Raw genomic sequence first — 25,157 nt, forward strand, 5'->3', positions numbered from 1 at the left:
GGTGGTTCGTGATCGTGGGTCGCTCCGGTGGCGGCGAATCGACGGCCGAAAAGTGCGATGTTCGTGCTAAAAATTCATTATTTACGATTGATAAAACTTGAAATTGTTTGTGGGAAAATGTTCGTCTCATCAAGGAGAATCGAACGATATATTTAATGGCTGACAACTCGCCATAATAGTACCAAAATTTTAATGAGAAGTTGACAACAATTCGTCATAAAATAAAATAATTTTTTTAAAAAAAAAAAAAAATTTGTCACCGCGGTTTCCAACCGCGGTGACACATTAAATTTTTTTTTTTTTTTAAAAAGCAATGTCACCGCGGTTTGGAACCGTGGTGACACAAAGAAACTTTTTTTTTTAAATAAAAAATTGTGGCACCGCGGTCAGTAACCACGGTGCCACTCACTTTTTTAATAATTTCAATTTTACCCTATTTTACTAACTTTTTATTTTTTTGACATTTTTTTAATAAATTCCCCGGAGAACTGGGGCCAAGATCCACTTCATCTGGTTTGTTCATCACAAAATTTTCTGTGTAGAATGTGGCTTCCACATGTTAGTGCTACTGCGAGCTCCCTCAATTTCTCTTATACGAATACCCTTTTATTATTTAAAAAATTATTAATTTCTATCTTAAAATTTTTTTTATCAATTTTTCAAAAAACACTGAATCACAGGCGAAACTATTTTTTTTAATTTTTTTGTTTATCTATTTTTTTTAAATGCCAATTCATGAAATATTTGTAAACTTATTTTATAATTTTAGGACGGAATCTTTTTTCATCTCTAGATGGCGAAAATTATTGGGCAATATATTTTCCATCTCTGAAGCCCTGCTCTCTTGTAGTGCTCGGACTAAACCTGCCAATTCTTGTTATTAATTTCTTTTTTGATTTTTTAATTTTGAGATGTTTTAAAATATTTCATAAAGCATGGACTGAAACTCATATATGTCCTATTTCAAAGGACTTAAAATAAATTTTGGGCCTTCTTTGTAGACAATATCCAAAATTGCTGTCCCACCAAACACACCCTAAGTCGCAGTAAACACACCCTAAGTCAAAGTACACTAATTGGATCACTTTGTGGTTGACAAATTTGCCGCTATTGTTGTCATCCTTTTCATTTAGAAGGGGCAAAAGTTAAATAATTGGTAAAGAAGTGGTACAAAGTTAAATGATTCTCTCTTTTTTTTTTATCTATTGAAATAAAATAAATAAATAAATTAGTTCTGGAGTGCAAATTCATTTCAAAATTGCAGTGCAAAAAATACAATAAAATAAAAATATATTTAAAAATAAAAGGATAAATTACATCTACACATCCTAAGTTTAGGTGTAATTACATAAACACTCTAATTTTTTCTATAGAATTATAAATACGCCCCCTGCCTTGAGGTTGTAATTGTAAGGGTAAATTACAATAATCTCCCATTTGGTTCAGTATAATTATGAATACCCTCTTTTTGTTTGAAAAATTACAAATACCCCTTTATGTTTGATGAAATTATATAATCCTTAAATTGAGGTATGAAATTGTCAGTTTTGCCCTTACTGTATTTCTTTTCTAAAAATATTTAAAACTTATAAAAAAATCAAACGGGGGTGGATGAAAAATTCAAAAGTTGTCCATTTAGTCCATAAAAAATTCAAAAATTTTGAAAAATAAATATAATTATAATTTTTAATCCACTAAGGCATTTTTGACAATTCAACGAAAAAATTGGATGAAAGCCGAACGGATTGAGCTAATTATCAGACACCCTCTAAATTACATCCCTAATTATAATTATAAGTACCGCACCTCCTACTTAGGGCAAAATTTGACACCCAAACCCCCACATTGAATTAAATTAAATTGACATCCGCGCAGACGGTGTTCTTGTGATTTTTGTAAACTACAGAAGATATTTATATAATTAAATCTAATCTTAACGACACCGACCTAAATTATCCTAAAATAATTATTCAACATAAATTAAAGGGTCTTGTAAGAAGTTTGCATAATCCCCACTAGGGATCAATATTTAGTCTATTATAATTTAACTCAAATTATGTACTTTTATTGTTTAAATGTTGCCAAAGTAAGGATAATAAAAATAATAAAAAGAAAAAAGGCCAATTCAACTAAAAAAAACAAAAGAGGAAGAATAAATGTCATTTCAAGGTTGTTGAATCCATTTGTTTAACATGAAAGAAGATAGGATATATACATCTACAAGACAAATTGGCACTTTTAAGTACTTTTGTTTAATCATTAAATTATCATCAAAATCCTTTTGATATGAATAGAAGACAATGATTCCAACAAGTAGTTGATTGATGTGGTTGAAAACTAATCAATTTATTTGATTCTTGAATTGGGATCAATATTATTAAAATTTTATGTAAATCCCAAGCTTCATAATTCTTTTTTTTATTATTATTTTAATAAACTTTAAAATTCATTTCAGTCGTCTCGATCGATTGAAAGATAATAAAATACGCGCATAAAATTTAAGGTACTAGAACTTAATTTGTACTCGATTCGGGACTTAAACGTAATCTTTTATATTTCATAAAATTCAGTAAATATTATTTCTTCTTTTTTTGTTTTTCGTTCCTCTCGTATAATAAACGTTCAGCTCGGCTCGATCTGTGCATAATTAATAAAATATTTTTTTTCTTATAATACATGGACCACATTGATAGACCAAATAAATTAATATATGTCATTAATTAAACAAAAAATAAAATATTCAATCTAAATTTTATAGGGACCACATAATATGTTTGGTTTAGGCGGCCAAAAAGCATATTATTATTTAAAAAAATTGGATATAATATCATGGAAGACTAATAATAAATATGTATTAAAATGGATTAATTAATTAAATATAAAGAAAAATTAGAGTGATATCAAAATCCCATGATGTAAAGAGTAAAGACAAATGTTCATCTCCTCAATGTGCCCAAAACCCAATGGAGATTCAAACAATGTTAACTGATTGATAACCACAAAGTGATCCCAATTTGTGTACTTTGACTTAGGGCGTGTTTGGTGGGGCACAATATGTTGCTCATTATTGTCCTCTTTCCATCCAATTTCAGCTCATGCAACTCCAGAAAAAGTTACTTTAGTTCTTCCCATATTAAACTCTAAAAATTAATTTTTTTTTATTTTAATTATTGGGTTGGCATTGAAACGCTAACAATATAAATATTTCAAGATGCAAAAATATACCAAAAATATAAAAATAAAAATATCAAGTGATTTATCTTTTCTCAGTACCAAACACCCCCTTAGACAAAATCTGTTTCACACGTTAATGCATATGAGAATATATATATATATGTGTGTGTGTATTCACCTTTGTAAGGGTGGTTTGGTCATAAAAAATATTTGTTTGACATGCAATAAATCAGTATTAAATTAATTGAATGTAAATATTTTCATTCAACTTTTTTATTAATATCAGCAAATTCGATAAAAATTGACTAATGGAGGAATCTATTTGTCAGACAAACAAATGTCAAGACTACTAGATGTAATTTCTCAGACAAACAAACGTCAAGGCTACTAGATGTAATTACTCAAACCACGTGAAACCTACGAGTATTTATATCAAATTCAGGAAAGTGAAATGTAATTATACCTATATAATTAGTATGCATTTTATTTTTAAGTTATAATTTAATTTAATTATACTTTTTTAATTCTCAAAAGAATACGGGTCAATCACGTGTTGGTATGATACCAATGTGAGATACTAAAGTGTGATAAAAGATTCTTTTGCTTGGCAAGCCCCATCCAATGTGGATTTTTTTTATCACATTTTGTTGTATATTGATATTACACGGTATTTTCGATCTTATATATTATTGCTTTTTTCAATTTAATCTTATTTGTTACGATTTCCTCACGTTGTATTTAATAATTAACGACTCTATTAATTATTAAACCAAACATCTATGTGAGGACTAAAATTGAAAAAAAATTCAACTTATGGAGTGCAATGTGATAAGATCATAACAAACATGATTCAATTAAAAAAGACACCGGCATATGATACCAAAAATACGATTGGTCGATATTGCACTAATGTGTTATTGACACTGATCCGGATTGAAATCTGCGCCACCTCCTTGGTCGAATGAATTGGTTCTCCAAGCGGCTTGAGGTCGCTATTTCTCCCAAACTAATGTAAGGGCCCTGAGAAAGAGAAGCAGATCGTTAGGCTTGTTGGGGCAGTCCCCAGCTAAAATCCTCCAATGCTCAAGTCATTGTGGTTTCGAGGTGGTGAAAGCAGGTCGCTTAGCGAGCTAGCGAGCCTGAGCTATGAAAAGTAAAGAGTAATAGAAAAGGCGTACATGAATGCACTGACTATGGAGTATTTATAATGTAAGACTAGGGGTCTTGTTGGTCTAATAGGCGTCTTCCACGCGACCTGATCCAGATCGTGACCTGGCCCGATAAAAAATGCACGGATCTTCCAAGTAAAATCGTAAATTTTGGACTTTTCAGGGGCAAAATAGTCTTTTTTTTAGACAAAATTATGATTTTTACCATCAAACACATATTTTTATTAAATAAAAAAATAAAATTACATGATATTATTATAATTTAAAATAAAATGAGAAATAATTTAGAAATTGAAAATGTGATAGAAAATGTTAAATGGAAGGTATGATTATTGAATGATGATCAAATTTCTGATAAAAAGCAGAGAAAGAAAGAAAATAAGAAAAAAGAGACCCACAATCATTTCTGTCTCTCTAAAAACCTTTTTGTCAACTTCTTATTTGAACGCTTTCTCAGAAAAGTACACTTCCTTTTGATTCCTCCTCTACATCATGCTCCACTCTCTCCTCACCACCACCACCGCCAATAATCCCTCCGCCTCCATGACCTCCGCCGGAAAACGCCCCGTTGACCTTTCCTCCACTGATGTCTCGGACCCCGTCAAGCGCCTCCGGTCCCACCTCTCCCCGGAGCAAGACCCACAACCCGATGAAGAGGGGGGGAAGGAGGCGGGGCCGCAGTTCCTACCCCCCGCTGCTGCTTCTTCTGCAGCCCAGTACGAGTCCGACTCTGACGCCACCGGCCTCCGCCTCCTTGGCCTCCTACTACAATGCGCCGAGTGCGTAGCCGTGGACAATCTCGACGACGCCGGCCAGCTCCTCCCTGAAATCGCTGAGCTCTCCTCCCCCTTTGGCTCCTCCGCTCAACGCGTCGGCGCGTACTTTGCCGACGCTCTCTCGGCGCGCGTCATCAGCTCTTACCTCGGCACCTACTCCCCCCTCACCCCCTTATCCAAATCTCACCACCAGAAACTCCTCAATGCCCTCCAAATCTACAATTCCATCACCCCTTTAATCAAATTCTCACACTTCACCGCCAACCAGGCCATCCAGCAGGCGGTGGACGGCGCCGACCACGTCCACGTCATCGACCTCGACATCATGCAGGGCCTCCAGTGGCCGGGACTGTTCCACATCCTCGCCTCCAAATCCCGAAAGCTCAAGTCCTTCAGAATCACTGGCCTCGGATCGTCAGCCGAGCTGCTGAGCTCCACAGGCCAGCGTCTCGCGGAATTCGCAAGTGCACTCAGCATTCCTTTCCAGTTCCAACCCCTGGAAGGGAAAATTGGCAACGTAACAGACCTCAATCAATTAGACATCAAGATGGGGGAAACTGTTATAGTGCATTGGATGCACCATTGCTTATACGACGTAACGGGCAGCGACTTAGGCGCTCTGCGATTGTTCACTTTGATTAGGCCTAAATTGATCACCATCGTCGAGCAAGATTTAAGCCATGGGGGTAGTTTCCTAGGCCGATTCGTCGAGGCATTGCATTATTACTCGGCGTTGTTTGATGCATTGGGGGACAGCTTGGGGGCAGAGAGCGTGGAGAGGCACACGGTGGAGCAGCAATTGTTGGGGTGTGAGATCAGGAACATTGTGGCAGTGGGGGGGCCGAAACGGACGGGGGAGGTGAAGGTGGAGAGGTGGGGAGATGAGCTAGTTCGGGTTGGGTTTAGGCCTGTTTCGTTGGCGGGCAATCCGGCCGCCCAAGCTAATCTCTTGCTTGGGATGTTCCCTTGGCAAGGGTACACTCTGGTGGAGGAGAATGGGTGCTTGAAGCTGGGGTGGAAGGATTTGTCGTTGCTCACCGCCTCGGCTTGGCAGCCGATGGATTAGCATCCTTAGGAGTTCATTGTAACGTGACAACCGGGAAATGGAGTCCGATTTTGGGATCTTGGCATCGATGAAACGTTGACGATGATGGGGGATCATATGAGAAGTTGATGTTCTTGGTTATCAATGTGGATATGGAGGAATGGATCACACACATTGAGAAGTGAATTTGATCTTGTTCACTTGGTTGATTCTTCTTGGTGATACATTGTATTGTATTGGTTTAGTTTGAGATATATATATAGAGAGAGTATCATTCTTTGATGGTGAAATAAGAAGGATATTGTGCTAATATTTGATGATCATAGGGTCCTTTGGTGGAATCATAGATTATCCTTCTGGATGTTAAGAATGTGTAATTCCCAAGAATTAGGAGAAATGTGTTGATATGGAAAATGGAATTAGTTGTGATGGATTGAAGTGCAAACTGAGAGCAATGTAAGTTCTTGGAAGAAGTATTCAACTAATCACTACAACCTATGATGATAATTCCATTTTTGCTTGTCATGTTGGCGTAGAATCCAACTTTTTGTCTATTGTGTAGGTGTGGGAATTCGGACGTTCTTTGAGAATTGTGAACTGTGATTGGATTGTACGTCTTTTAATAAAAAAATGATTTTGTAATAGAGAAGAGATATGTTTAGAGAAACAACAAATAATTTTGGATACTTAGTATGGAAAAATAAGAGGATGACCATTTTGTAATATATTGTTTTAGAATTTAGAAGTGAGAGAGGTGTGAAATAATTTTTTGAAAAATTTAGCTAGTACCAAACATATATGTATGTTTTAGAAGAAATTTCTCGAAAGCACAAAACATTCTCCTAATGTTAGTGCTCAAACAAACTTAGAGTTTGCAGAAATAATGGCAAGATTACTAAAAAAGAATGTATGGGCAAATGAATTTATAATAAGTTTAAATTGAAAAGTTATAATATTTGAAAATGGAGATTATTCTTGATTCTTCTCTTCAATTTGCAATTCAAGTGTTGGAAGTTGTTGTTGAATTGGATGCATAATCTCCTGCGAATTCGTGGAGGAAACTTATGTGTTATCTTGAAATTTAATATCAACATTATGAGGATTTGATGTCAAAGAAGATGTGGAGCTTTTCGTTGTCACTTCATTGTGATAGAAAGCTTTGAACTTTAGGAACTTGGATTTGTTGTGTGTTGTAATGTATCTCATTGGCCTGAAGAAGCCAAGTAGTCGAAAAAGAAGAAAGATATTGCAAAAGTTCAAATGAATGCAAAGCCCAAAGTACCACCTTAGAAGACCAACTCGGGTGAGGGCCCAAGGTGCCTCTAGAAATGCCAATCTGGGTAGAGCTCTCAAGGAGTTTAGTAGCCCCTCCCCATAAAAAAAAAAAAAAAAAATTGACAAAAAGAAGTCCAACATGTCCAAATTCGAGAGAGTCCAAACCCAAGAAAACCTCACAAGGAAGTTTAGGGACTTGAAATCCCCCAGCCAAAGTCGGAGTCCATATCACATGACATCCACAGGTGGCATCCATGTAGGATATCTGGAGGCATACCTTACAGAATCAGATAAGGACAAGCAACCTCCTGGGGCCACGTAGCACCTCCAGCCAGAAGTAACCTATAAACTCTAAAATATTGGACTTCGACGGGGAGAAAGCATCTCCTCAACTACCACCTAAAGTTCCAGGAAGGCATCCTAATCCTTAGAAGATGTTTTCATTCGTAGGGACTCCAACTGTCCCGAGAATCACGATCCTCTATTGCTAAGAGATAATCCTTCACTGAATTCGAGGGGGATCTTCCAACCACTTGGGACTCTTGATCGAATCTAAGGGAGATTCTGCCTCGTCTAAAAACTTTGAAGTCATATTCCACCAATTGTGATCTTCTCCAACCAACTTTTGTTGCCTATAAATAGAAAGATCCTTCAATGACAGAAGACATGTTTCTAAACTTTGGGTCAATATAACTACAACTTTCACCTTCATACTATTACTTTAGTTGAAAGAAATATTGTAATTTCGTACTTATAGTTTTACCTTAAAATTCATCTCTCCTTTGTACACAAAAAATAAGGAATAACATTCTCAATTCACTCGTTTATACTCTTTTATTTTCTAGCACTTACTTCACTATTTTCTACTCCAATTAGAGCCGAGCACCATATTTTTTGCTTGCATCATTGGTGTTGTTTGTGGAAATAAAGAACTAAGATGTGAGAACAATGGAAGCTACCAACACCATAGCTAAAACCTCCTAGGGTACCTCCTCCAAAAGTGGTCCCCCTCCCATTAGAGGAATTACGACGAATGATTATTACCTCAATTCAGAGCCTAACTTTAGCGGCCCCACAATTATCATTATCTAGTGCTAATATCTATACTAAACCAACTTTTAATGTGTAGTGAACTTGGTGACAAAACGTCCCCTCTAAGAGAAAGTGAGAGCACCAATCCCCACAAAAAAAAGTGTCGCTAGGGGACTGGAGAGAGCAAATTGATAAGCTTCAGCAGAAGTTTTTAGACCTGCAGAGGCGTGTCTTCAGGATCGTCGTGTGAGAGCAGGAGGGTACCCCCTTCAGAAGTCTTGACATACAAGCTTCCCTTAAGGAGTATTTTAACTTAACAACCTTGAGGTCCATTCTACTACCTTTGATGTGCTAACATGTGCGTGAAAGAATTGCTAACAGTGTATTATTGTAGAAATTTTTGGATGGATACTTCTCCAAGCCTCTAGCCACAAGCTCTCCTCTGTGGAGGCAGTCAAACCCTTCTTCGGGCAGACACTAAGGTCCTTTGGGGAAGCACATAAGCTCTACTCTGTGCAGGCATAAAAAAAGCCTTGCTTTACATGCAAGCACATAAGCCTTGTTTTTCACACAGACACATAAAACTTGCTTCGAGTAGACCCTCATCCCCCCTCTAGCGAGGTCCTAACTCCTACTCCAAGTAAGCATCCTCAAATAAGCCCTCTTCCATGGGGGCACACAAATCTTGCTCCGTCCAAGCGGAAAAACAATATTCATAATAGAGACATCTCTATTATTAACATTTTCTTGTAGAAAATAAATCCCTACACCTAATAGGCACAAACAACACCCGCTAAGTCCTCCTCCCTAGATGAACATATAGGGATGGCAATCGAACTTGATTTTTCAGGGCTCTGACTCGAATCCCTCCCGAATGGGGTGTATTTGGTACTCATATTATCAGGTCTGGGGCGGGTTATTAGCCTTGTACTGGACCCGTCCCGAACCCGCCCAAATCTATTCTATTAAATATTTTTTATTATTTATTTATTCATATGTAATATATTATTAATAGAAAATTATGATATTATAGGTAAGTTTTTGCATATATCCTACTCTATATATAACATACCAAAAACAAAATAATTGGATGTATTATTTATACTATATAATTTACTTTAGATAAAAAAAAAAGATTATGTTAAATTACCTAATTTTACAATAATATTTAATATTACTCATAAAAAAATTAATTGAATATATTATTTGTATTATATAATTTATTTTAGATAAAACTATGTTAATTTAAATTGAAATTACTTATTAAACTATTAAAAATTTAGATGAATGTTTTGTATATATTATATAATTCATTATATTAGGAAAATTATGTTAAAATACCTAAATCTAAAATGATATTAGTTATTGAAATAATAAAAATTGCTTGAAGTATTTTTTGTATTATATAATTTATTTTAGATCAAAATCTATGTTAAATTATTAAATTTAAAATGATTACTTAAAAAATAAAAATCTAGTTGAGTGTATGCTTTGTCTTATACATATAATTTGATATTGAAAACTATGTTAAAGTATTTAAATCTAAACTAATATTACTTATTGAAAAAAATAAAATATTAGTTGAATTTATTCTTTGTACTATATAATTTATTTTATATTAACAAATTATGTTAAATTACTAAATTTAAATTAATATTATTTAATCAAAAAATAATAAATTAAATAGGGCGAAACTAGGTGGGTTTGGCGGAGTAGAGCAATCCGAGGCGGGGCCGGGTTTTTAAGTGGACAGGGCGGGTACGGGTTTGAGATTTACGAAGTAGAGGAATCTCAAGTCCAGGCAAACCTGCCTCAAATCCACCTTGTTGCCATCACTAGGTACACAAGCCTTGCTCCAAGAAGGCACCTTCAGCAAAGCCCTGCTCCATATAGGAGGTCCAACTCGGGTGAGGGCCTAAGGTGATCCAAGAAATCCCAATTCGAGTAGAGCTCCTAAAGAGTTCGGCAAGAGCACTCCCAAAAAATAAATTGGCTAGAAGAAGTCCGATCGGTCCAAATTCGAGAGGGCCTGGATCCAAGAATGTCTCATAGGTCCACAATGAAGCTTAGGGACTTGAAATCCCCAACCCATCTCACATGGCATCTACCGGTAGCTTAGGTGACATCCACGTAGGATCTTTAGAAGCACATCTCACAGAATCAGATAAAGACCGATAACCCCTCTGGGGACATGTGGCACCTCCAGCCAAAAGTGACCTATAAACCCTAATAGCTTGGACTTCGACTGAGAGAAGACCTCTCCTCAACCATCACCCTAAAATTTAGGGAAGGCATCCTTATCCCTAAAAGATACCATCATCCAAAGCAGATTATTTTAATATTTTATTTTCTAGTACACTATTTTCTGCTCCAAGTGGACCTAAGAACCACATTTTTTTCTCACATCATATGCTTATTGCAAATTTATGCGTCTCGAAAATATATTATGCCCAAATTTTATTTGGCCTTAATTTGAAACCTAATCATTAGCCAATTTATTTGGGATCTTAATTGATAATTTATTTAAAAATATTCAATTCAACAAATCATAAACCTAATTACACTAGGCTCGTCTGCTTTTTATAAACTTACACGTACATCCTTTTAGGTTATAATAATAATTTAGGTTGACACCTCCTTAAGAACAAAAATTTATATGAATATTTGTTTTGGGATGTACTTATAATTTTACAAAATATATGAAGTGTTTATATAATTAAACTTAACTTCGCTGAGAGGTGATGTAATTTACCTATAAAGCATCATTACAATCATATCCATATGTCTATTGCTCTATATATACGTATATACTTATACACACAATACTCGTGCACATATAATACGAAAAATTTTAAAATAAAAATTAATATATAGTTAAAAGTAGATCAAGTGATTAACATGAATAGAAGTGGAGGAAGGATAAGTATGACAATATATTGGTGTTTCAAAGAATGTTGTCCATTTGAAATAAATAAATAACTATATGTATACAGATACTTAAGGCTACGATTGGTATTTTAAAAATTTAGTGTTGTGGTATAACAAATCATCATTTGTGAGTAAGAAATAACTTTATATATATATATATATATATATATATTAGTATGGATTAATTGGCAACGACTAAACTGTTATTTTGCTTCTATGTAATTGTGATCCAATACCTTCATCATTTTTCGCAGTTTAATCTCTTAATTTCATGGACCAATATTTTGTTCATCGCAGGGTTATTATCCAATTCGCAACTCAAAAGTGTCACCCTCCCTTGCACATGCATGCAAAAAAAAAAGTTTAATTAGGGCATGAATAACTCAAATATTGTTGTGTTTTATGTCCTATGTTTGGTGTATAACTGTCCTTTGACATGGTAAAAAAATCATAACTTTACATCTTAAAAGATGAAATATGAATTTCAACCAAGTAGGGCAACCCCATCCACATGTTTGTGACTCAAACTCGAGCTGTTTGTATATGTACATGTTGTATGTATATCCAATCTACTAAAAACGGTCACTATTTGTCTCTCGTGTTGCTTCAAAACACCACATGATATTTTGTCGGACATGGGATAAGGAGTAAATGACCCAACTTAGACACTCTTTACAATAATTTTGAAAAGTACTTATTTCACTTTATATAAGTTATTTTAATTTATTTGTTTTTTGTTTATTTGTTGAATCGATGTAATTTGTCTACTGCAGATCTTAGTCATGTTGATGTATTAATTGAATCAATGTATTACAAAGATTACGTGTATGATTATAACGAAGGGGCATTTTAGTAAATAAGCATGTGTATGATTTTAAACTTCCCTCCAAAATGATCCAAATTAATGCGAGTTTTGGAGCAAAACAAATCTTAAAACAATAAATAGCTAAATACAAACTTGGTTACAGCCAAGAATAATAACGTTTTTCTTGTTTTTTCTTCCCTCCTATAACTACAGGTCAGGATTCAAAAATAAAACCAACTTCCTGACCAAGATCAAAAACCCAAACAAAAACATGATACAAATAGAACTTGCGTTGCGCTTTCTACAAATAACAAACTAATTAACGGGCGGAAATGAATCAAAAAAAAGAAAAAGTGAACTCAATCTGGAAGCACAGATCCAAACCTCAACAATCAATCTAGTACCTTTTGCCAAGAATAATGCCGACAATAACTGAAACGATTGCCACTCCTAGAATGAACTTAAGGTTCATGGCTGGAGATGCCTCAGTAGTATGCCTCTGTGTATCTGAGGCCAATGCTGGAGCGGAAGCTGATTCCGACTTTTTCTTACTCTTTCTTTTGGAAGGAGTAGATGAGAAAGACTCAATTTCCCGTGACTTTATCGTTTCATCCTTGTGTTCGGGGGCAGCGCCTTCAGTATCCTGCACGGTAGTCCAGATATCAGAGATTTAAAATGTTTGTCTTTGATTACAGAGAAAAAAGCGTTTATATGGTATTGTACTTTGTTTTACGTTTGTGAAACGGAATCAATATTGAGGGGGAAATATTTACACATGTTTTTTCCGGAATAACAAGAAAAGACCTTTTGACTCGTAATGAAGGTCTAAGAGATGAAGATTTTGAGACAGAATTTGGATGAGAAAAAAATGGCAGTCCTGAAGGAACTTCTAATGAGACATTGATTATTATGTAATGTGTAACTGTGTACGTGATGTTGTTGACTCAAATACACTGTGTTTATCTTTGTGCTGTATGTAACATTAAATGCTGGGATACGATAAAGTTTATATTAGGAAATAGGAATATATCTATATTCTTGAAATTTGAGAAAACAAGAACCATTTATGACTTGAAATTGTATACGAGAAAGACAATTCTAACTGTTAACTGACTGTTGCAGTGACTACGAAGAGTCGTGGCTAGTGAAAGAATAATATGGTTGTTGAAATACAATATTTTTTAAGTGAAGAAACTGATAACCTGCCAGAGCATTATACATAATTTCTAATTTATTTTTTATGCTTCATATATTTGGAGATAATTAAGAGTTGAAGATAGCATATGCATGTGCATGTCAGCATGAAGAATGCTAACCTTTTCTTTCGATTTAGCATCAGCCAACTGCAATCTCTGTTCAAGATCTTTCACTTGGTTTTCTAAAACAAGGACTTCTTTTTTCTTAGCATCAAGTTCTTCGAACGAATGCTTCAAAGCAGCTTCTCGTTCCAGATCCTTTTGGATACTCAACTCTTTCTGTTCTCAAGCAGCAAAAAACACAAGAACTCAACAGTTAGTACTCGTGCTTAGAATCTCCAGAGGAAATTTTATATCACCCCAACATAATGAAAGGAAAACAATTTTCTTTTCAGCAAGCTGAAAAACCAATCCAGCTAATTCTTTTACATGCAAGTTAATATACTGAGAGATACGGCAAAAAGTTCTTTATGTCTGATTGTTCAACACTGAAAAATAGTATGCATTACCTCTTCCTTAAGTTGAGCTTCTGCAGTTGCTAACTGTTTCTCGAGCTCCTTCAGATGATTTTGCAACTCATCTTTCTGGCCAACTTCAGCGTGGAGGATTTCCAATTTAGCTTTCAGAGCATCTTCATTTGATTTTTGTTCTTTCAACTGCTCTTCAAGATTTTCTATTATTGTTTGGAGATCCTTCTTGGAACTCTGAAATGTCTCGTTAAGCAAATTGTTTTCTTCCATAACAGAAGATATCTGAAAGATCAAGACGGCCATATAACTATCTGAGTCTCAGAAAGACAGACGACTTAAAAAACAGAGATCATATGTTCACAAAGTAAATCATTGTTGTAGAGTACTAACCTGAGATTGCAGCTTCTGGCCTTCTGAAACGAGCTGCTGTTTCAGCTCTTCAATTTCTTTTCTGGCAGTATTTAGTGCTTCAACTGTGTCGTCTTTCTCTGATGAAATGCTGGACAATTTCGTCTGTAATTCGTTTAGCTGAGATTTACATGAAGCCAGATCTTGAGTAAGCTGCGAGTTTTCTCCAACTAATGTGTCAATTTCCTTTTTAGACTGACCAGAGTTTCTCTCCAATTCATCCATCAAATCCCTTGATTTTAACAGGATTTGTTCCAATTCTAATTCTCGAGTTTTCAAAATTGCTGATGATTCCTGAGCCTGCTCTTCATAAGTTTTCACCTGTGCGTCAATAGCTTTTAGCTTATCATTTAAGTCCCTCGCCTCTAAATCCCTTAGATTATATTTCTGTAAAGCTTCTTCCAGCTTTGCTTCTGCTTCTGAAACACGGGCTTCAGCTGCCAAATGAAGCTCCGAGACTCTAGAGTGGCGCTCTGTTAATTCAGTGATGGTGTTCATGTGAGAAGCAAGCTGCTTTGCAGAAGTTTCCATCTCGGAACCTGTAGTAGTAAGCTTTTCTTCAAGATCTTTAACCTTGTCATTGAGCCGTGCATTATGTTCCGATAGAAGCTCATTCTCAGAGAGGTACGCGTCAGCTTTACCTTCTACTTCCAAGATCTTACTTTTAAGGTCATCATTGATGCTCTCGGAAGAAGCCAGCTTCTCCAAAATCTGATCAAGCTCTTTGTTTGCAGTTTCATATCTTTCAGTTGCTTCTGCTAGCTGCACTTGATAAGCTTTGACTTGAAGTTCTAGAGCTTCTACTTTCTCATGCAAAACTTTTGCATCAGAATCTCTGTTGGTGAAATTCGCAATCGCCTCCTGAAGTTTCAGGTCCGAGTCTCTTGTTAGAGTGTCGTATGATGATTCAAGTTCTGCACTTCTTGCAGTCACTTTCTCCAAGACTTGACTTTGCTGCTCGAGCTGTTCCTCAGCTAACTTAAGCTTATCCATAACTTCACTTTCCCTCATCCCAGTATCCTTAAGGTCATTTTCAATGCTCTCTAACCTCTGTTGTGAAATATTCAGTTCGTCCCGCAAGATGTTGAGTAGATTTTCTGCCTCAGATAGCTTTTCATTTGAGGTTTTTGACAAATCTTTTAAGTTTCTGTTCTCTTCTGTTGCTAAATTCAAGCTATCAGACAACTCTTTTTCCTTTTCCGTCGAGGCTTGCAGCGCAACCTCCAGGCTCGATGCTTTTAACTGGACCACCTCAAGCTCAGTTTCAAGTTCAGAAACCTTTTTGCTGTTTTTCAAGGATTCTGCTTCCACATGCTCACATTTCTTTTCTAGCATGCTTATTTGATCTTCAAGCTCCTTAATCCTATACCTTTCTGTTTCAAGAAGTAGCTCTAATTCACTCACCTTTTTGCCAGCATCCACTGCTTTCAAATCTGATGTCTGAATTAAACTCTCAAGTTCAAGGCTGCGCTGATGAATCGTATTGGCTCGACCCTCATGATCAGTACATCTGTCTATCGCATTCTTTAATTCTATCTCAAGCTCAGAATTATGAGCTGTCAACTTTCCCAGCTCAGAGTCCTTTTCAGCTACTTTAGCCTGGATTTCTTGTAACTGATTGTCTAACTGTTGCTTCTCTTCCACCTCCTTCTTGAGTTCAGCATTCAGCTCAGACAATTTTTCAGACAACTCTTGCAGTTCCCTCTGATAATCATGGCTTTTTAGTTCTTCCAAATTCAGTAGTTGCTCTAGCTCAAGAGTCCGCTGTTCAGCCACAATACAGCGGGTTTCAGATTCTCTCAGCTGCAATTTTTCTTCTTCTGCTGCCGCATTCAGGGCTTGTAGCATGCCCTCAAGCTCTACGTTTTTCTGGTTGGCCGTGCTGACAGCATGTCCTGATTCAGTGTGAAGCTCTTCAAGGGCTTTCAGTTTCTGTTCCAGTTCTTTGCTGTTCGCCACTGCTTCAGATAAAAGAGAATCAGCTTTGCAGAAATTCTCATCCGATTGCTGCAACTTAGCCTCAAGGTCATTACACAACTCCTTCATTTGGACAGAGTTATTGGTTAGATCAGAGACAGCATCTTCCAGCAATTGTTTTTCTTTAGTTAATTTTTCTAGATCTTCCTGCACGATTTTCATCTTTGTTTCCTGGTTCATCAAGATTTCTTTGACCTCTTCCTTTGCATTGACCTCCTCCCTAAGCTTCAATGTTAAATCTTCAAGCTGGGATGCTTTCTCATGAAGGCTTTCTTGGGTTGCTTTCAGCAAATTCTCAAGTGATGCAATATCGTCTTTAGCCTGAGATTGTGCAGCCCTTGAGAGTTCCAAGTCTTGAGACAGTTCACTGATAAGAGCTTCTTTTGAAGCTAGCGTCAGCTCTATTTCTTGCACCTGTGATTTTGAAAGCTCCAATTCTCCCCGAGCAGTAGCAAGCTCAGTAGTTGTGCTTGTCAGTGCCTCTTCTACTTTCTGATTTTCAGCAATCTTTTCGTACAAGCTTTTCAGCTCGTCTTGTAAAGAAGCCATCTGATCTTCCGTTTCTTTGGCAGTAGATTTTGCCTCCTCAAGCAACCTCTCAAATTCCACGGCTCTCTTCATCTCCGACTCAGCATGCAAACCACTCTGATTATGCAATTCCTCAAACTTTTGCGCTTCTCCAATAGAATTTTGCAACTCGAGTTCAAGCTCTTCCATCCTCTTTCTTGATGTCTCTAGCTCAAGGCCAAGACTGTCAAATGCTTCCTTCACATTTACCAAATCCTTGTGCTTCTCTTCTTGAGCTTGCAGTGCCTCTTGCAAAGTTTTGATTTGTTCGTTATATCTCTCCTCTGCTTCTGAAATCTGTTCGAGCAGCTTTTTGTTGCTAAGTTCAAGCTCATCTTGTTTCTTCATACTTTCAAGATGCTTCTCTTTCGTGAGCAAGAGTTCATCTTGCAGCTGCGTGTTCTCTGATTCAGCTTCCTTTAACACACCAGAAATCCTCTGCAGTTCATTTTCAAGCTCTTTAACTTTTTCCTGTGATTCCAGCAACTCCCGGGTTACTTCTGGATTGCTAGCTGTATGCTCAGCGACGGATGGTTTTTCTTCTGCTACTGAATTTACCTCAGCAGTGTGAGAACGATCCTTCGCATCAACTGACTCTTTCTCTACCTTTATGAATTCACCTTCAAGGGCCGTTTCTTCCTCTTCTTTCTTCCCTTCCTCCGTTTTGTCAACAGTGTTCTCTTCTATTATCTGAAGCGAAAATTTTCAAAAGAATAAGAATAAAATTCAGCAAAAATCACAAGAACATCTCATCCTAGAAAGGGTAATCTTTCAATTATAACTAAATCTTAGCCAAATATTTATTATGATCACTGCAGGAAAGCAAAAGAGCTCTCACCTTAACAGGAACCCCATTGCTCTCAACTTCCTCAGCCAGCTTTGTCACTGGTACTTCCTCACTTATAAGTGTCTCTTCTGCCATGACTGAATGAATTGCAACTTACTCTAATATGTAATCCTGAGAGTATCAGCACAAGAAATAAGTCGATCGATAAATTTGTAGAATAATGTAATAATTATTGGGCCTCATTACTCCACAAAAGAACTTTTAACAGAGGGTGTATTCGGATTAGTAAATTTAGATTTGAAAGAAAAATTTGAAAAAAAAATTCAAACGGCTCTATTTGAATAATTTGAAATACATCCATATTCACTAAATATAATTTAAAATTCAAATAAAATGATTTAAAACTTTTAAATTTAAAATTATACAAACATATATGAAGAATTTGTTATTAAGGATTTCCTTCAAATGCAACATAAAGTAATGTTACAATGTAGCGGCCCAAGAATTAAGCCCTATATATTCACTGGGCTTTGACATTGGGGGCCTGAAACTAATGTTGACCCATATGCATACTTTTAATTCTTGTCACCATCACTATACAAAAAATTGTTTAGATCAACTTTTTGATGCAATTCAAAATCATTCCTAGCTAAAGGTAATTTTAACTTAGTAAGGGTAGATAATCGAGTAATTTTGTCTTTTTTCTTCTCCATTATTTCAAAGCCTTATCGACAAGAATGAGTTTATTTTCCCCAGATTTGATCTTTTATTATTTTTTTAACTATCCAAAATAAATCCTATTCTCTGAATAAATATCTTTCTTTTTAGAAAAACTTTTCACTTAAAATAACGACGTAAAAATAATAACCGGGAATCGCTTTTTATACAGCAAGGAAGGATATAAATCCCAAAAACATTATTTTGTTTAAAATATCGTCTCCATTAAAAAGAGAATATTCGAGATGGGACTTAGGGAATGGTGGAGTGGAGAATGCCACAAGCAATACCAATCAACTCTGGTATAAAATCTCATAATTGGTTCGGGCTGACTGAAAATAAGATGTTGAATAATGCAACTACTTAGTCAAAGAGTGTTCAAATTGACGAGAGATCGCACAAGTGAGATCTGTAGAGTGAAATACTAAATGAATATAAATATATATATAGTCGTTATGCCATGTTATTTTTGCATTTATATAATAAATAATTATTTATAATTTAAAATATATTATAAATAAGAATAAAATATATAAATCAACACATCATATTTTTTTAAAAAAATAATTAATTAAAAAATAAACTTATTTACTGACATTATCAACACAAAAAAAATTGTAGTATTGTTTTACAAATTACAGTTTGTGGGTAAAATTTTCATATTAATATAAAATAGAGTATAGATATAAAAATTAAAAGAAGAATTTGAGTAGGAATGGTTGAAAATACATAAATATTTTTGTTGATCTAAAAAATTGGTATCGCTATATAAATAATTGTTGTTTGCGAGTGAAAATAGAGTTATTTTTTATATAGTATATATATATATATATATATATGAATAATTATGTTCAGAGTCCAAATACAATATGAATATAAAATCAGATTTTCAGAATTTTGTCATATTCTTTTGTCAATATAATATTCCTATGAAAAAAGGAAGTAATGGAGCATGGCCCACTGGATGTAGACGTTGCCAAATCAGAAAATGATGCAACAGCTCACGCTTAAGTACCCACCTTACAACTAATGATGTCTTATCTAGTAATTAAGATAAAATTGAAGTCACATGAACAATTTCGAAAATCATGAATTGGAATCTTACTAGACGAGTATTTGTCTCATTTTATCTGAATTACTATAATTTATTTATTATTTTAAAACATATTAGTATATTATTTGAATTAAAATATTATTCAATGCATCGAGATAAGTTATTATAATTTATCTTTTTATTAATAAAAAATATAAATAAAAAAAGTACCCACCTTACAAAAAGATTCCAGTTTCAATTAAGGAATAAAAGTAGTAACTTCTCTCAAAAGAAGTAACTAAATAAAAAAATAAAAGTAGTTACTATAGAAATTGTTTTCGAAAATAAAGCTAATGGAGCCCGCAAAGGTAAGCAATGCTCTTCACTCTTTTCTTTACCTTAAAAAAGTAATTATTAAAAAAAACATTTATGTGTATATATATACACTATTTGTAAGATGTGAGATGTTAAAATAACTATTTTTGAGTCAAAAAAATATAAAGTAAGCCCCAAACGTACTTATTTTTAAACAAAATGGTCATTTCTTTCTAATAATGGACATTTAAAATTAAAAAATATCAATCTGCCTAATTATTTATTTTATGTTTTCTTTTTATATAATTAATAAAATTTAAAATTATACACTTATATAGAGAAAAATGCAAGCAACCCAATGATATCGCAAATGAGCAAATTATCCCCTTATGAAAAAACAAGTAGCGCTTTACCTCTCTATATTTTTTAAAATATAAAAATTAATCCCTTTATGATTTTTAAAATGATTCATTTTAAAAAGTATAAGGGATAAATTTTTATATTTTTCTATAAGGGTAATATACTTATTTTCAACATCACATAGGTAAATTTCTATTCAACCGGCTTATGTATGTATGTGTGTGTGGATAGATTCTGTATTTCTTTTTCTTTCTAGCTGTTTTTACTGACATATCAAACTAAACGACAAGAAAACTTGACTTGGCAACCGAGAAAACAGCGTGCGCTGTTTTGGGGATGCACGAACAGCTAAAAGAGAATCAAATTGAATAAAATAAGGGGCATAAATGAATCTGAAGGAGCAAATATTGATGGATTTTTGGTGATGAAACCCGAAAGCCACTTTATTCATGATCAAACTCGAGTTAACTCAAGTTGGAGCTTGATTCGTTTGATAAAAAGGAAAATGTAATTGATTATTCAAAATCACAGCAAGCACAAAATTAAAATGAAGTTCTGTCAATAGTTGTGGAATGTTGATGCCATTGACCAAACAGTAAAAACGTAGTAAAGGACAAGAGCAATTGGCGTTCAAGTAAAGCAGCATCTTTGCCAATTAAGCTACAGCATTCGCTGTTGTTTAACCTCTAAATCCCACGTTACACGCCCAAAAATAAAATTAAACTTATGAGGGAAAAACAAATCACCACTAATCAAAATCGAAAAACCGAAAAAAAAACTGTGATCATCGCGAAATATTCAGTGATTCAAAAAACTGGGAAGAGTGATATGCATAGCGTCGTGCGTAATCAAGCAAGAAATAAGAATCCTGATCGAAATCTAGATGGTTTTTTATAATCAGTAGCTGATCGATCCATCTGACAATCAAATTCAGATTACAACACCACTCCATAAACAGATCACAAATCAGAACCAAAACCATCAACAGCAGCAGCAACAACACAGTAAAAATACGAAAATTAAAAATACACAAACAGAGAGGTAGATGCATACAATCATACACAGATCAATCAAACTAAAAGAAGAGCTTGCCTGAGAGAACTAATGTGCTGATCTTTCCTGCGCTGGCTTTATTGAATTTTTTTCAGAGAGAGAGAGAGGGTTTTGGTGGAGTGGAGAGATGTTGTTGGTATTGGAAATTTGGAATTAATAGAGATGGGAGAAGGGAGAGAGAGGGGCGTGATGTTTTGTACGCGGCGGAGCACACTGGCGGGCCCTTTCTCATTAGATTATGAGTTCAAATACAAGTAGTGTACCGCTGTTTCTCCCACCCCCCACCCCCCCTTGACACTTTTGCCCCTCCCCACCACATTGTTTGGCCAGAATTTTTTTAAAACGTAAATTACAACGAGCTCTACGGAAATTTATTTTAATTATAAATTTCTTCATTGAAAAAATGAACTGACTCCTAAAATTAGTCAACGTCTACTAATACCCCTACAATGTATCAGAAAACGAGAGGTATTTATAATTATAACAAATCTCATGAGAAATTTTAATACCACTTTGGTATTACCCGGGTTTGATTTACTCCAAATATTTGGGTATTACCACTTAAAAAAACAATAGGATAAATTACAACGAGCCCTCTTGAGGTTTATCATAATTATATATACCTACTCGTTATTTAAAAAGTTATAAATAACCTCTTAAAATTACGAATATTATAACAAATACTCTCTTGTGACAACTCATTATAGAGGGTATTTGTTAAATTAAAAGGATATTTATAATTTTCAAACAATAAGAGAATATTTATAAATAAGGTAAAAGGGAGCTCATTATAATTTAAAAAAAAAAAAAGTAATGTCATATCAAGATATGTATGATACATATTTTTATTTTTAAATTATAACTTAATTTAATTATATATTTTAATTTTTAAAAGAGTGATAAAAAAACCCACATCAAAATTATATGTACTAGTTTCTTGATGTTATAGTACCTCTATTTTTATGGTAAAAAGTGTTAAATAAGGATTAAAAAATAACAAATTTTGTATTATTATTATTATTATTATTATTATTATTATTATTATTATTATTATTATTATTATTTTACAAAAAATAGTCGAAGTTAGTGGTAGTACATCATTAGCTTAAATCAGATGATAATTTGGGCAAAAAATTTAATTTGAGAAATTAAATTAGATTTTGGTAATGACAATTTTACAAATTTTTGGGGTGGGGAAAAAAATATTTTATCAGATGAAAGGGTATTTTTGCATATGCTGTTTAGGATGAACGAGACTAGTCGAGTTTACGGGAATCTTTTAATCTAATGGTTATAAAAACATCAAACGATGTGAATTATTCCTTAAAAATGTAATGCGGATTCCCTATTAAGGTCTAATTTAATTGGCGAGGCTCTATGATTATGGGTTCGAAACTGACTAATGTATGAGTATGAGACTCTATAAGTTTAATACCCTAATTTTTGGTTTAGAGGCACACAAGATATTTCTACTCTTACAAAATGCAAAATTTCAAACTTTTAGGGCTAAAATTTTAAGTTTCTTTTAATTTTCATGTGTAAAGTTTTTGGAAAAATGCAATCTTGGTCCTATTATAGGGCAGTGGCAATTTCAATCGAAGTTAATTCAAAATTTAAAATAAATAATGTCTATAGTTTATAAAGAAAGTGATAATTTTGATCCAAAAAACTCTAATTCAGCCATAATTTGTCAAATGACCTACACGTGAGATACATAAATTGGATACTTTTAGATTTTCCTGGCAAATTAGAATTTCTTGGATCAAAATTGGTCACTCTCATATGGATGGTGGCAACTTCAGTCCAGGCCAATTCGAGATTTGCGATAAAAAGCAGTAATTCGTGAAAAATAGCAATTTTGGTCCAAAAAAATCCTAAAGCTTATCCTCCATTGTCTCACAGGACGACCTTGACCCCTGTTATTTTGAGGTAATATCTAGTATTCAGAGTTTGCCTCGATTTGGGACCGCTCTCGCGGCCTGTAAACTCAATTAGATTCAGGCATGCTACACTTTTTAGCAGCGGAAGTGACGAAAGAAGAAGCCCTCTTGCGCGGATACCACCCCCAAATAAGGGCCTGCCATAAGCAAGTAGGAGGCAACCAGGAGAAGCAACGAATCGAGGACTAGGAAAACAAATAATGCCCCCTAAAATTATTTGTTTCCCGCATTTATAGTTCGTTCCACTACCCGCTTACTTATTACTTGTGCTAATATCTTTTGGCAGGAATTCGTCACATGGCATGCACATGATACCAAAATTGCAAATTTTGAATTAGCTAGGATTGAAACTGCCACCTTCCGTCAATGGACCAAAATTATATTTTCTTTACAAGGTTTTTACAAAATAGACGTTGGCACACCGTCATTGGTCAAGTTAATGGAGTAATTATAAATAAAATAAAATAAAATAAAACACAAGAAAAGTTGAATCAAATATTCTTGAAAGTTTGTGGCTTTATTTGTTTCCATTTTTTCCTGTCTAAAAAGATATATAACTGAAAACATGATTCAAAAGTTTGTTTATGTCCTCATCGAATACGCATCTTAATTTATTTAAACTTATCCTTATTTATCATACAATAATACAAATACAAAATCCAATATATCAACGCCAATTTCGCCACGGTTGCATAATTGATTATGAGAGAATTATTTAAAAATAATTGATTTTGTGAAAGTGATTATGTAGTTTACCAAAAAAAATATCATAATTGGTTTTGGTAGTAATAAATAATTCGATGAAAAATAATTATCAGGATTAAAAACTAAAAGTTGTAACTTATATCGAAATATTGGATAGAATTTAATCCAAATGTGATTTTAGGAAAAGGAGCCAAATGGTATAAAATGTTTTTGTACTCGAAACGATGCTTTGATCTGTTCAATCACAGGCTCAAACGGGCCCTAAAAACTTTTGAAAATACACATGCTTGTTCTCTTTCTCTATATTCAAATAAGAAGAAGAACACCTTAAAAATAGAACTAAAATGAAGTGTATAAGTTTAATTCACGCGTCCCGTATTGATTACAGACGAGTAGTTTCAATGGCTTATATGGCCTAACGTCTCATCTTTCTAACCAGGCATATTTTCAGAATGGAACTATAAGACTTGTGCGAAGCCAAAACAGATAATACTCGGCACAATGAGTATCAATCGTGCCGCAAGTCAGATCATTAGGTATTGTTTATGGGAACAGGGCATATACCCATTCCAAACCTCTTGTCTGAAGGTCTGAAGATATAGACATGTAACCCATATCCGTTGCAGACAATATGTCGCGGAACGGCCCCAATCGTCGAGTCATAAGGGCATCATTAGACGTCATCAGTGGGAACAAGACTATATACCCATGAAGATGTAGACGAACGTCCCACATCAACTGCAGACAATGAGATTGAGTTGTCTTACAAACCCCAACACTTCTTTTCTCTAACGAAATATCTCAATTTAAAGCAAACAATACTTTACACAATGAAACACCCGTCGGCTTGCAGAGTGCATCATGCACATATTTAGGCTTAAATGCTTTAGTCTTAACCCACCCACCCCCCTCCACTTCATTATATTCGTCCACCAACTGTGTAGTAAAAAACGTCAAAAATTGATAAAAAAAAAACAAAAAGAAAAATGAGACAGCAATTTGACTTATGTAGGAAACGGGGACTGTCAATATTTACATTTGTCTATATGTAATTATTGACATTAATTGTAGTGGTGTGTAAATTACATAAATGTCAATAAAATACTCAAATGATTTTTTTCACAAAGGAAAAACAATAGGGTTGAAATTATTTTATTTGTCTCAAGATTTATGGTAATTGTTCCAATTTTGTTCTTGCTATAAAGGGGAGTATGTGTAAATATAATGGCTTAAAACATGTATTCGGGATGAGGATGTAAATTATTAAATTTATTTAAAAAAATTTAAAACTTTATATATCCTATGAGAGGTGTATTTCTAGATTTTATAAAATATTAATTTTATTTTTAAAAAAAAATTCATGCTCGAATTTAAATAAAATTGTGAAACTTATAAAATATTTGTAACGACAGTATGTGTTACAAT

At 34.4% G+C, this 25,157-nt stretch overlaps 2 protein-coding genes across 2 annotated transcripts; one reads left to right on the forward strand and one right to left on the reverse strand.

Moving 5' to 3' along the window:
- Positions 4,723 to 6,609, forward strand: LOC105178582 (scarecrow-like protein 23). Its single transcript, XM_011102088.2, has one exon. It carries the CDS (start codon positions 4,836 to 4,838, stop codon positions 6,183 to 6,185), a length of 1,350 nt encoding a protein of 449 aa, XP_011100390.1. The 5' UTR covers positions 4,723 to 4,835; the 3' UTR covers positions 6,186 to 6,609.
- LOC105178583 (myosin-9) lies at positions 12,328 to 21,285 on the reverse strand. Its single transcript, XM_011102089.2, has 6 exons — positions 21,127 to 21,285; positions 17,661 to 17,780; positions 14,261 to 17,512; positions 13,910 to 14,152; positions 13,521 to 13,679; positions 12,328 to 12,847 (listed from the first exon to the last, which is right to left on the reverse strand). The coding sequence occupies exons 2-6, from the start codon at positions 17,742 to 17,744 to the stop codon at positions 12,602 to 12,604; spliced, it is 3,984 nt and encodes a 1,327-aa protein (XP_011100391.1). The 5' UTR covers positions 17,745 to 17,780; positions 21,127 to 21,285; the 3' UTR covers positions 12,328 to 12,601.

This window comes from Sesamum indicum, linkage group LG16 (assembly GCF_000512975.1).
Source record: "Sesamum indicum cultivar Zhongzhi No. 13 linkage group LG16, S_indicum_v1.0, whole genome shotgun sequence".
In the NCBI taxonomy this organism is placed as follows: domain Eukaryota; kingdom Viridiplantae; phylum Streptophyta; class Magnoliopsida; order Lamiales; family Pedaliaceae; genus Sesamum; species Sesamum indicum.